Below are 12,465 nucleotides of genomic sequence, written 5' to 3'. Positions count from 1 at the left end.
CAGACAGCAACATACACTGATACACATGGAAGACGGCACATACATACAATACAACAAAAGTAGTGGTAGCCACGTACTTACATTTTAAGCCATGTACTTGAACGTCAATGATGACATTAGATAGATTTAGGATTTGCTGAGGCAGACAGGCAACTACCTTGTCTCCTAATTGCTGATGAATATGAAGTTTTTGTGATTTGTATATTTATGCTATGCGTGTAGTGGTTTGGGTATGCATTGGTTGCGTATCTCGCAATTACTTGGATTTTTTTTGGTAAAGCTTGACTTACTGTTGCGTTTGCCGTTTGGATTTAAGTGAACCGCCCTTAGATTTTGGTGTGAATGGCGCTAGGCTTGCCTGCCGTCATGGAGATCTTGGTTTGGAGGAAGGGAAATGAAAATATATAGGATCATTTTTTTTCCATAATTTTGTTTTAATTTTGATGTAATAAATCGTGAGTGATGAAAAATTATAATGAATTTATGTAAATTAAATAAGCAGTCATTCTACATTAGAGAAGAGTTGGGTCTAGTGCTTTTATACACTTGACACATCGAGATGTGAATATGTAATAATTATTTGACATGTGTCTAAATTCCAACAGATTCAGTCTAGGCGCAAGTCGATTCCCCACGTATAAGAAGTGTGGTAAAGTTGTAGTAAAAAATAGTTGTAATCATACAACAACTACGCATGCGTTTGAATTGCAGCTGGCAATTGTGGTTTGTGTTTTCCTCCTTTTTTATTTTTATTTTTTATTTATTGAGAAGCGCTTCATCACATGAGATGTTGTCTGTAAATGGGTCTCGTGCACTATGCACGAGACCCACTACCTCTTTGACAGAAAAATTTACACTGAAATTGCACTGTTTAGTGGGTCTCGTGCACTGTTCACGGGACCTACAAACCTCTTTTTTTAACAAAACTTTCGTTAAAAATGGGTTCATGGGGCCCACAAACATTTTTTTAAAACAAAACTTTTATTAAAAATTGGTCTCATTGCACTAGTTATACATTTAAAAATTATTTTGTTACAGTATTTTCAATTTTCAGTTTTCAGCAAAATAAGCGGTATCCAAACTCCTATGTGGAAAAAAAAATTAAAATGAAAAAAAATGTCATTTATATTACGACACCAAATTATTGAAGTCACCCCAACATGTCCTTAGTCACGGAGGAAAAAAAAAAAAAAACTTATCTAGGAAATTGATAACAGGGATAAATATGTTATCATTTAAAAACTTAAGGACTAACATTGAATTTTTTAAATTTCATAAACCAAAATCAAACCTACCCCAAATTTTAGGGATAAAAAATCAACCAATAATGATAAATATATTCTAGCTGACTCTTCTCCGGTTCTCCCCCTCCTTTCATTTTATCTTTTTTCATCTATACATACGTTATATAATCAACTACCCAAGTACTACTACTTTTATAATTTTTTTTTCGAACATCTTATAAATATCTTAAAAGTAGAAGTATAATAATGCAAAATGTCCAAGAAGAAAAAGATATTTTACTAATGGAGATTTAAATATGTGGCTCTCTACATCAATTGGTTCCACCAGCCTTCTTATTGAACTTTAGTCCTTAAGTGATGTATTATATTTGGCTAAATCACTCAATATTAATATCTCAAATTTAATTGTCAACGGGGATGCTACTAAAGTCATTGCTCTTGTACCTGCTACCAATGTTACCAAAAGACTAACCCAGCTAATTGTATTTGTGGATGGTTTGCAGGGTCATTTTTCAAGCTTTCTAGGAAGTTTAACTTCAACACTGTTACTTACTTACAGGGAAACTAATAGATTTGCTCACGCCCTTGCTAGAATTAGCTATAGGCAGCCAAAATATTTACTCAATCTTGGGCTATTTCTAATCTTTTATCACACAAAAAAAAAATTGCACTCAAAAGGGCCGAAACAGAAGGGATAATGAAGTTAGTGATTGGGCTGGGTTCAGGTAATTGGGCCCAAGATGCGGTTCCCTACTGGGCCGAGTCATTTTACAAACTAATCTCCAGATTCTCCACAAAATCCTCTAGTTGTTTTTTTTAATCCAATCCAATTCTAATCTAGCGGTTCTCAGAATCAGGAAGCAAATCTTAAAAAACTCCACGTGCCGCCACCCCGCGTCAATCTCACAAAACCAACACAAACCACGCAACGCAATAAGCCTCGTTTCCCTAAATTACATCACTCACCCACCCACCCACTAACTTTGTTTCTTTTTTCCCTATCCTACCTATTCATTCCCAAAAAACAAAACAGTTACTCTCACTCACGCAACCGCCATCGCAATCGCAATTCAATTCTATGTCATGGCCTCCGCCTCCGTTGTTGACAGCCACCGCCATAACCTCCGCCTCGAAACCCTACCTCTAATCGACCTCCGCCTCCTCTCTCAGTCCGAACTCTTCTCTCTCTCGCTCTGCTCTTCCTCCTCTTCCAATGCCTCTTCCCTTTCCTCCTCTAATGATAACGACGACGTTTTGATCCCCAAAATCGACCGCTCCGTTTTCAACGAGTCCGCCGGCAGTCGCAAACAAACCTACTCTCGTCTCCGCCTCGCTCCTCGCAAGCCCCAGTCTCCTTCCTCCACTTCCTCCTCCCCCTATTTCCTTCCTCGCCAAATCGACGAAGAGAATTCGCAAATTATTTCCCTCCTTAAACAACTCTTCGCCTCCGAAACTCACAATAATAACCTAGTGCCATTTCGGGTCGAATACGAACCGTCCTTACCCGATCCATCTACCGAGGGCTTGCAAAATGTTCGAATCGAATACGAACCGCCGCTGCTGCCTGATTCTTCGAATGCCGGCTTCCAGAGTGTTCCGATTGATGTTATCGGCGGCGGCGGCGGCGGCGGAGAGAAGAAAAGGAAGCGAGGGCGGCCGCGGAAGAATGAGGTTTTGATGATTGAGCGAAAGGTGGAGGTTGTTCCGATTGTGCCGGTTAATGTTGGTGTTAGCAGCGAGGGGAATAAGAAGCGGAAGCGAGGGCGGCCGCGAAAGGACGATAAGAATCGAAAAGATGAGAGGAAAAAAGAGAGAGATGTGAATGTGGTGGAAGAGATGCTGATGGTGAATGAGAAAGGGGATGTGGTGGACGTGGCTGCATTGGGGAATGTGGAGGATTTGTATGGTGAAGAGTTGAGGAGGAGGACAGAAGGGTTGCAGACCAAAGATGAGTTGTTAGGGTTTTTGAGTGGGTTGAATGGAGAGTGGATGAGCTGGAGGAAGAACAGGAGGATTGTGCCCGCTAGTGTTATCGGCGACGTGTTGCCCAGGGGGTGGAAGCTTATGCTCTCTATCAAGAAGAAAGCCGGTTATGTATGGTTGCATTGCCGCCGATATATAAGGTTGTCAATTTCTCTTTGATTTTTTTATGTTATGTTTCAGTAATTTTGTTTGTGTGTGTGTGTGTGTGTGTGTGTGTGGTAGTTGTTTGTTAAGTTTGACATTTGAGTATGATTTAGTAAGTATTTCTAAGGAAGAATTAAGAAAAGAAGATTTATGGAAGTAGGAAACTAAAGTAAATTTTTAACTTACAAGATGTCTCAGTTGTGCAATTCTGCTACTTGTGGATATGAGGCTTCTATTGTTGAACTGTATAGCTATAGTCAGGGAACATCAAAATGTTTATATCCTGTTAATATCTGGTGCCTGGAGTGTGAAGAGAACTTATGATTTTAAGGACACCCCAATGAAGTTTTTGAGCTGTATATCATGAATTTGATAAAATTTATCGATTTTAATTTCTAGGCAATATGCCAAGAGCCTTGTGATCATCATATATATATATATATATATGTGTGTGTATATATAGGAAATATTTTTTTTGTATTTTTGGAGTGACTACGGCTCACTATGAAGACAATTTGGTGAGGGATTCTTCTTTATAAAACTGGGGTTAGGATTTTTCTTCTAATGCTTGCTGATTCCAAGCCCAAGTGCTCATGCCTAGTTCTATTGATTTTATCACTTGATGTTTCAAGCCTACTCTAGGTGTCAATTTTTAGATCCAATCCCTTTGTTTCCCAAACAAAGTTCCTCTTTTAGAGTGCATCAATTTTGGTATTAGAGCAAACATCAATCCATCAATCAGCCTCCTCCACCACTAATGACCAAAATGCCATCAACACCAATATTACCTAACGGATTGTTTGCAATCAACAAAGCCCACACCCAATTCTAAACAACCGGCCAACAATCACCAATTTGACAGCCACACAATATTAATCCTAGCAACCCATACGCCACCCTTTCAGCACCACAATCCACCCATTACAACAAATATAAAAGCACAAGATTAGCCACAACCCGAATCCATGTTTCAGCCATAATAGCCACCAAAAATAAAACAACATTTGACTCAAGGCCCAAAGCCAAATCAAAATTCCATAAATAAAATAAACAAACTATTCACACCTTTGATAGAAAAGCCTAGCTAGCTGTCCCATAGCTATTGTCTTCGAGCCAAACAGTCCCAATTGCCGCTGATTACTCATCACAGATTGTGACCTTGCAAGCACCAAGCTGCCCCCATCTTTAATCCCTGCCACACTGACAATATTGAGTCATCCTTGTGCTGGTGAACCTGTTTTCTCAATCCCCGTGCTTTGTCGACAACATTTCGTTGAAGACAACCTTACAGTGGTTGTCACCACTGAGATCCCCTAGGCAAATCTAACCCTGATTCTGATAACCTAAATGTCTGTTTCACTGTGTCACCTCAAAGCATGATAGCTTCAATCACTAACTGCAAACCATCATTTGCTGTCGACAGTCAACCACTGACTGAGCACCCTCTTTGACATCAATCGCAATGCAGTGGAACTGATGGAAGTTTTATGATGAAGACAAAATGAACCATACCCAGTCTAATTAGACTTGCCCTGAGCCATTAGGGGGGAAAACTATACTTGCATTTGACCCAAACCTTTAAAAGCCAAAGTTTGCAACCGACCCAATCTACTCTACCTAAACCCAAGTCTTCACCTGAGCCGACCTATATGTGGGGAGAGAAAATTCAATCAAAACCATAGCTTTACAATACCCAAAGAAGGGAACAATCCTTTCACCTGACCCAACCCATCAAACCAATTTTTTTTTTACCCAACCTGACCCATTATGCAAAAACAAAGCTCAAGAATTGATCTGACACATTTAAGGGATCCAGGCCTAAGCCATCCCCCACCTAATCCTCAGTTACCTTCACTAAAGCCTTAAACACTTGTTTCTCAATCACCACCATTTTATTTTCTCTCAATTGGAAAGGTTTGACTTACTTTAATACAGTTGCCAAATGTAGTTAATTAGCTCAATATGAATAGAATAAAACTTACGCTCTGTTTGTTTTGCTGGAAAACTTTTTGTAAAGATAGTTTTCTATATTTTCCAGTATTTGGTAGCACAAAAAAAAACTGGTTAATGGAAAACTATCTTTAGTCAATGGAAAATCTTAATAAAAATAAGGCTTGTTTTTTATAGATTGTTAATCTCTCTCTCACAATACGCTCTCTCACTCTTTTTTTCTTCCCTTTTCTTTTTCTTTCCTCACACCCTCACTGTCACTAACTTTGGTCTCTCCTCTTCCATAGACCTCTCTCCCTCACTCTCTCTCCATATTTCTCTTCTCCTTTATAACACAGTTCTCTGAGTAGATTCTTTTTCCCTCATTGCTCAATAATTATTTCATTCCTCTCTACTAACTTGCAAAAGAGAACATATTTGCAGCGGTAGTTATTTGATTCCTCTCTACCAAAATTTCAATTCTTTACTTTGAATTTCAAACTTGATTTTATTTTTTCTCTAAGAAATTTTTGGTTTGATGAAGACTAGGTAGATGTTTTTTTTGCACATAAAAGTGCCAAAAATATATATATATATATATATATATATATATATATATATAAAATAAAAAAGAAGAAAGAATGAATGAATGAAGTAAGAGACGAAAATTTTAAACACAGTGCCTATATGACTCTAAATTGCTTTTACATAGGATAATCTTTTTCGTTGAGAGATACATTATGTAGATACTATGCAGTGATAATATATTATGTAGATACATTATATGAATACATAATTTTGAGTAATGTTAAAGACTTGTAGTTGGCTATAGTAGACAATTAGTGTACCAGCAAAAAGAGTAGACAATTAAAAGTTATTGTTATTTGTACTTATTAAAGATGTATTCTCCTGTTAATTTTATGTATATAGACAACTGGTTGATATATATATATATGTGTGTGTGTGTGTGTGTGTGGACATTTCTATCCATATATATGAGCAAGATGAGTGGTAGAGATCATTAAAATTTGACAACTAATTTTGATTGTATCTATTGTCAAAATTTTAGTATGAAAACCAAATTCATTCTTGGTTTTTTTTATTATTTATATTGATTACATTAGTTGGTTTACATAATATACATGTTTTGAATTACACAAGAAATATAAAAAATAAAAATAAAAATTTGCATACCAAACACTAGAAAACATTCTCAAGCTCATTTTCAAGGTTGTTACCAACCACTGAAAAATGATATAGTTTTCCAGAAAATGCTCTTTGGAAAATGAATCATTTTCCAGAAAACGTTGATATTGAAACAAACAGAGCATTACTAGAATCTGAACTGACCTTGTTTTATGTATTTGGGTTGTTTCTCATGGCCTTATGGATTTTCTGTCTTTGACCTGAACAACTTTGACTCAAGCTGATTTTGCCAAAGCCATGTCAACTGCCATGACATTTATGTTCTTGTTAAGAGCATAAATTTATACAATCTATGAAAGGATTGTTCTCAAACTTCTTAGATTTACATCAATTATTTGATTTATTCCTCATGGGAATGGATCTTTTATGTGTAACAAACTAATTAGATTTTACTTGCTGAACTTAGGGTCGAAATTAGCCTATTCAGGTTGGATTTTTGGGATCAATCTTGCCTTTAAATGTTAAAATTTGTTTGGTTTTCTATAATGTATGTGGTTTCATTATGTTGGAAAGTATGGTAATTATAATGACTTTGAACTGTGCCTGTCTTACATCAGTTATATCATGGAACTGTTGGATTTTACCTTTTTTTCCTTTTCTTTTCTTCTTTTGCCTTATGTATGACTAGAAGGGTGTACAGCTACTTTCATTGATTTTGGTGCTTATTCTTAATTCTTATTAATGTTGTGTGGTTCTTTCTCAATTTTCCATAATTCGGAACCATCCAGCCCTAATGGACAGCAGTTTGTGTCGTGCAAGGAAGTTTCTTCATACTTACTTTCCTTTTCTGGACTCCAAGATGCAAGCCAACCCAGATCTGGTTATACTGATGGAAATTTTCAGTTGGCCAGCAAAATGGATTTTGGAGATGTAAGTTTCTGGGATCTTCATCTTACCCATTTAATTTGATTTATATTTATATTTACAAGGTTTGCAACAGGATGCAGATCCTAAACTTGAAGATGCAAAGAATGCTGATGACCTTGTTAGTTGTTCACAGCTCCCCATGACTTCCATAATAACTGATGAGAAGCAGGACACCTTGAACACACAGGATTCAGGGATTCAAACAGGGGAAGTTTTAAAATGCCACAAATGCACCATGACATTTGATGGGAAGAATGATTTAGTTCACCATCTGATATCATCTCACCAGAGTACGGAAAATAGGTGTAAACAAGGTACGTCTATTGCTGATGGTGTAATAATTAAAGATGGAAAATACGAATGCCAGTTCTGCCATAAAATATTTGATGAGAGGCATCGTTACAATGGCCATATTGGGGTCCATGTGAGGGACTATGCAAAGAGTGTTGAGGCTTTGGGAGGATTAAAAGGCATGCAGAAGGGCATTGACCCTGCACCAACCAGAGTTCTACCTTCAACCTCAAAGATGCATGAATCAATTGGAATTGGCGGGGAAAAAACTTCCACTGCTGGTGTCATCAATGAATTAAGTTCTGGTTTTTCTCATGGTATAATAAAAGTAGATAATGTTACTGCAACTTGTGGTGACACAGATGGTCATTCACTCGTTCTTTTGTCTCAAGACAATCAAAATGTAAAGGCTGACAAAGATGACTATACTTTAGTTGAGGAATATAGTGATAAGCAGGATAAAATTTGCAACATGAATATGGATTACTTGGGGAAGGTAGATGTGGCTACAGTTTTTGCCAATAGATGTAATGCTTGTCCAGTCAGTGAAAATTCTCTTAAAAATGAGAATAAAATTATTTGTGAATCTTCTGATGAAACAAATGCCCAAAAATGCATTCCCAGTGGAATTGATAATTGTGTTGCAGAAAGTAAATGTTTTGGAAGCTGTTCACTTGCTATCCCTGGAAATGAGAGAGCTTTTGTTGTTGAAAACAATGTGATTGAAGCATCTGTCCACTCAGTGAAGGAGCTACAGCTGGAGATTGGTTCTGAAAGTGGTTTTCATACTTTGAACGGTAAGGATAAATGTAGTGGTGAGGATTTGCGGGGCAGATGTCTTACTAGCACAGTTGGAGATGTGAAAGTTGACAGTGGTTGTACATTTGAGAATAATGAGTCAGTATCGGGTTTTGGCAATCATCTCAGTGGGCTCAAGGATGTTTGTACTAATGTTAAGCAGCAATGCAGTTCTGAAGTCTGTTCGCTTTTACCATTTGGGAATGAACAAAGATCCAGTTTAATGAATAATGAGAACGAGATTGTGAGTTCCTTCATGCTGGAGTCTCTGCAGGAAGGGAGCTCTGGAAGCAGTTTATGTTCTGCCAGCAATATTGTGAACAACGTTTCTACTAGCACAGGGGACAAGCCTAGATTTGATGAAGTCAATATCTCTGGGAACAATGTAATTGCAATTGGTTTTGGGAGCAATCATACTTCACAGAGAAACAAAGCTGTGATTAGCATTAAGAAAGATGGGAATTCTGGAAGCTCTATACACATTTCATCTTTGGATGAGGAATGCATTGTTGATAATAATGTAAATAAGGATCCCCGTTGCACAATGGAGGATCCCTTTCAAGGAGAGGCTTCTAAAAGCCTTGTATTTGCCCCGTCTGCTGATGAGCAAAGACCTGATTTTGAAAATAATATGAATAAAGTTTCTACTGACACATTAGAGGGTCTCAAGCTAGATGAAGTCGAAAGCTGTAAGAATAATCAGTTAAGTATTGCTTTTGACAGGAATGAAACTGGAGTAGGTGTGGATACTACTGCTTGCAGTGAGCAGGAAAAATGTTTTAAAGGCTCTTTACTTGTTTCATCTGCAGATGAGCATGGATATGACATCTGGAATAGTACAACGAAGGAACTTAAACAGACAGGAGGTCCTTCTGAAAGTGGCTTACTTAGCCAATCTGATTATGAACATTACCAGGTTAATGTGAATGATGTGAATAAGGTTTCCTGTAGCTCAATAGAGGAGGCCGGAAATAAGAAAGTGAAGAGCCCTTGGAACACTGAACTATTACCTGCTTTTGACTCTCAGGCTGGTCTAGATGTGGATGTGACAAGCACTATGCAGGGACAAAGTTCTGAAGGTTGTTCCTCTGTTCCTTCTGGGGCTGAGCAAACATTCTCCGCTGATAATGACGTAGCTGGCGTTTATAGTAGTGCAGTGGGGGAGCTTAAGCATGAAAGAGGCTCTAAAAATGGTTGTGAACAAGTCGAAAATAAGTTGAATAGGTTCTATACAAGCACAGTGTGGGAGCAGCCCAGATTTGAAGACATGGGGAAGCCTAGGGATGATGATTTAATGATGGGCTTTGGAAATCAAGCCCAATCAAATGAGGATGTCGTGGAAGAGCTTATGTGGAGAACTAATGAACAAAATGTACAGCAGAGCGGTTTAGCCAATAGTTCATCTCCACTGATGCCATTGTCTGAATGTTTACCAAACTTTGATGTAATGACAAGCAAGGTATGAAGCATAATTATTTATGAAGCAACAGTATGTTGCTGGGGATAAATACAGAAATGTTCATGCTTGATGAAATTAAACTACTAAATGTTTTTCTTCGATAAGTTTCTTTTCATTTTTTTAGTCCTGGATTATTTTTTAATATGTCATAGGATTACTCATTTGCCATCAATTTATTTCTGAAATTCACTTTTTATCTGTCAGACAGCAAGAATATGATGGATTCCTTGATTTGTTTGTGTTGCACGTGGCTAGATATATTCTTTTGTCCCACCCCTTTTGTGTAAAAAAATGTTAAATTGCTTGCTTAAAGAGGATTATGAATTCCTTGATTTGTACATAGAACCAATTTGGTCTGGCTTGGGTGATGCCCAAATCAGTGCTTGAATTGTTAGAATGTTGGAAGGTCAGTGTCAGTGCCGCAGAGGAGCCAAGCTGTGGCAAGCCTTGACGAGTGTGTCATGTGAATTCTGTGTTACGAAAGAAACAGGGGGTCTTCGATGGAATCGAACGTCATGCTTTTGTAATCAAAGAGCATATTTTACGGTCATATTTTGCTCTAGGAGGCACCCCCTCCATGTTTTTTGTTGATTTTAATTGATTGTCTTTTTTATTTGTATCCTTTGAAAGGTGATTGTACAATTATTATGGCGTCTTTCCCTTTTACTTTTCTAATTAAAATTTTCATTTATCAGGAAAACAAAAAAAACATAGAACCAATTCAGACTGCTCCCTTTCTTGGTCATTAAAATTTTTTCTTCATTTATTTACATTTGTTTTACTATAAAGGCTGAAAAGGTTACGCTATGTGGTTTGGAATTTTTCAGCAGCATTAAACACATGCTACCTTTGTATTTTAATAAACAGGGTGGAGACAAAAGTTTCAGCCCTAATGAGAGATTTGACAGCACATCAGGTTTAGAAGGGCTTGGATCAAGTAGCTTAGCACATTTGGAATACAATTTCCTGACAATGCAGCCAAGCCCTCATCCGGAGGAATCAAATGTTTTGTCTTATGATGCAGAGATGGAGCAAGGGTTTGATTCCTCTAATTGGCTTAAAAAGGAAGCTTTGCCTTTGTTGCCGAAGTTAGCAAGCAGGCATCAGGTCAGGACTGTGTGTGTCTGGTGTGGAATTGAGTTTCATATAGAATCTGCCAACTCTGGAATGCAACCAGGTTCTGTGGGTTTTATGTGTGGAACCTGCAAGGCTAAGTTCTCTGGGCAATACAATGTATTGTAATTGTCCAACTGTCCTCTGACACCTTGTAAGGATTTCTTCTCATATGACCCACTTCCTGTCAAGAATAAGATTTTGAGATATGAGGTAATTACTATATCTAATTGCATGAATGCATTTATTCTGTGTTTTAAAGGATAGGTTGATCCTTTTATTAGCTTTCTATATTTTTTAAGATGGCTAATTACTACAGCTTTCTTATTACTCTTTTCTAATTAAAAATTGCAAATGTTACAATCAAAGTGAACAATAACTTACAATTATGATGACATTAGATTAAAAGTTTATAAAAACAACTTGAGTTTGTTTGCTCTAACTTCATTTGTTTTCTTTTTTTCTTATTCCAATGAGTATCTATAACCTCTCACCTCCTTTTAAGGAGGCTTATAATGTTTCTGTTAGTGTGTAAAATGTCTGATCCCCAAGGATAATGATCATGCATAGACACCCCCCCCCCCCCCCCAAATATATATTTTTAAACCCTAAAGATAATATGAATATATATGTCACTGATGATTTACATTGATAGCTTATTTATTTTCCAGGTAATGGTAGACACCAGTTGGACAACAATGATCACCTGCTGATAGACTCGTACAGCTGCACAGGTTGGTCCTATGCAAGAGCCTGATTTTATAAATCTGGTATGGCGCCCTCTTTTGTTTCATTTTGGAGATCAGTTAGCGCATTATTCATTTTTCCCTTTAGGTCCAAATGATTGTTTATCAGAATACTGACAACAGATTTGGGGGTTCCTTTATTTTGAGGACCCATCTTTTCCACCCTTGACAAGAAAGAAATAGGATTGCCAACTGTAATGGTTTTATGGGCTGACTTGGGGAACGTTATTGGCATAACCTTGTTGCCCCCTTAACTTGCGCTCTCCAAATATCTACTTAACCTTCTTTTTTCCCCCAATTTTTCTGCCTATATAGTTCCTGCTTCTGTTTGTAGTATTTGACTAAGATTGCATTTTACCAACTCACTATTACCTCTATGGCTCTATATACTTTAAGATCATACATGATTCTCGTAGTGTTAAGAAGGAAAAAATAGGGGGGAATTTTACCTTCCTTTTTTCTTTTTTCTTTTTTTTTTTTCTAGAGATGCTGCAGGATCATCTTTAAACCTTGTTTGCTAATAATTTGGTCTTTAGAAAAGGGTTTTTTTTTTTTAATTAAAAATCAAAAAGAAGGAATTGTATCCTGGCCTTGGGTGCAATTCAATTTGGGGTAAGAAATTCTTTAAATTGCGACAATTGTAAAGCATTGTTTGCGTATTGAAAAGTCATTTCACTAAAGTCAA

General features: G+C 37.2%; 1 protein-coding gene across 2 annotated transcripts; it reads left to right on the top strand.

Annotated features, from left to right (window-relative positions):
• The first annotated feature begins 2,201 nt into the window (after positions 1-2,201).
• On the top strand, positions 2,202-12,157 carry LOC142613235 (uncharacterized). 2 transcript variants are annotated; one of them, XM_075785482.1, is made up of 5 exons: positions 2,202-3,367; positions 7,235-7,376; positions 7,507-9,921; positions 10,789-11,247; positions 11,706-12,157. In XM_075785482.1, exons 1-4 carry the CDS (start codon positions 2,328-2,330, stop codon positions 11,161-11,163), a joined length of 3,972 nt encoding a protein of 1,323 aa, XP_075641597.1. In that variant the 5' UTR covers positions 2,202-2,327; the 3' UTR covers positions 11,164-11,247; positions 11,706-12,157. The 2 variants fall into 2 exon arrangements, with proteins under 2 accessions (XP_075641597.1, XP_075641596.1); XM_075785481.1 differs by having other exon boundaries at positions 7,447-9,921.
• The last annotated feature ends 308 nt before the right edge of the window (positions 12,158-12,465 follow it).

The sequence above is a fragment of the Castanea sativa genome, chromosome 10 (assembly GCF_040712315.1).
Source record: "Castanea sativa cultivar Marrone di Chiusa Pesio chromosome 10, ASM4071231v1".
Classification (NCBI taxonomy): domain Eukaryota; kingdom Viridiplantae; phylum Streptophyta; class Magnoliopsida; order Fagales; family Fagaceae; genus Castanea; species Castanea sativa.
Note: the sequence above shows the minus strand (reverse complement) of the source record. Positions and strands in the feature narration are given on the sequence as shown.

Coding starts and splice junctions, on each gene's coding strand:
- LOC142613235 (XM_075785481.1), top strand. CDS start 2,328: ATGGCCTCCGCCTCCGTTGTTGACAGCCACCGCCATAACCTCCGCCTC. Junction 3,368..7,234: donor CATTGCCGCCGATATATAAG/GTTGTCAATTTC, acceptor GGAACCATCCAG/CCCTAATGGACAGCAGTTTG. Junction 9,922..10,788: donor TTGATGTAATGACAAGCAAG/GTATGAAGCATA, acceptor TTTAATAAACAG/GGTGGAGACAAAAGTTTCAG.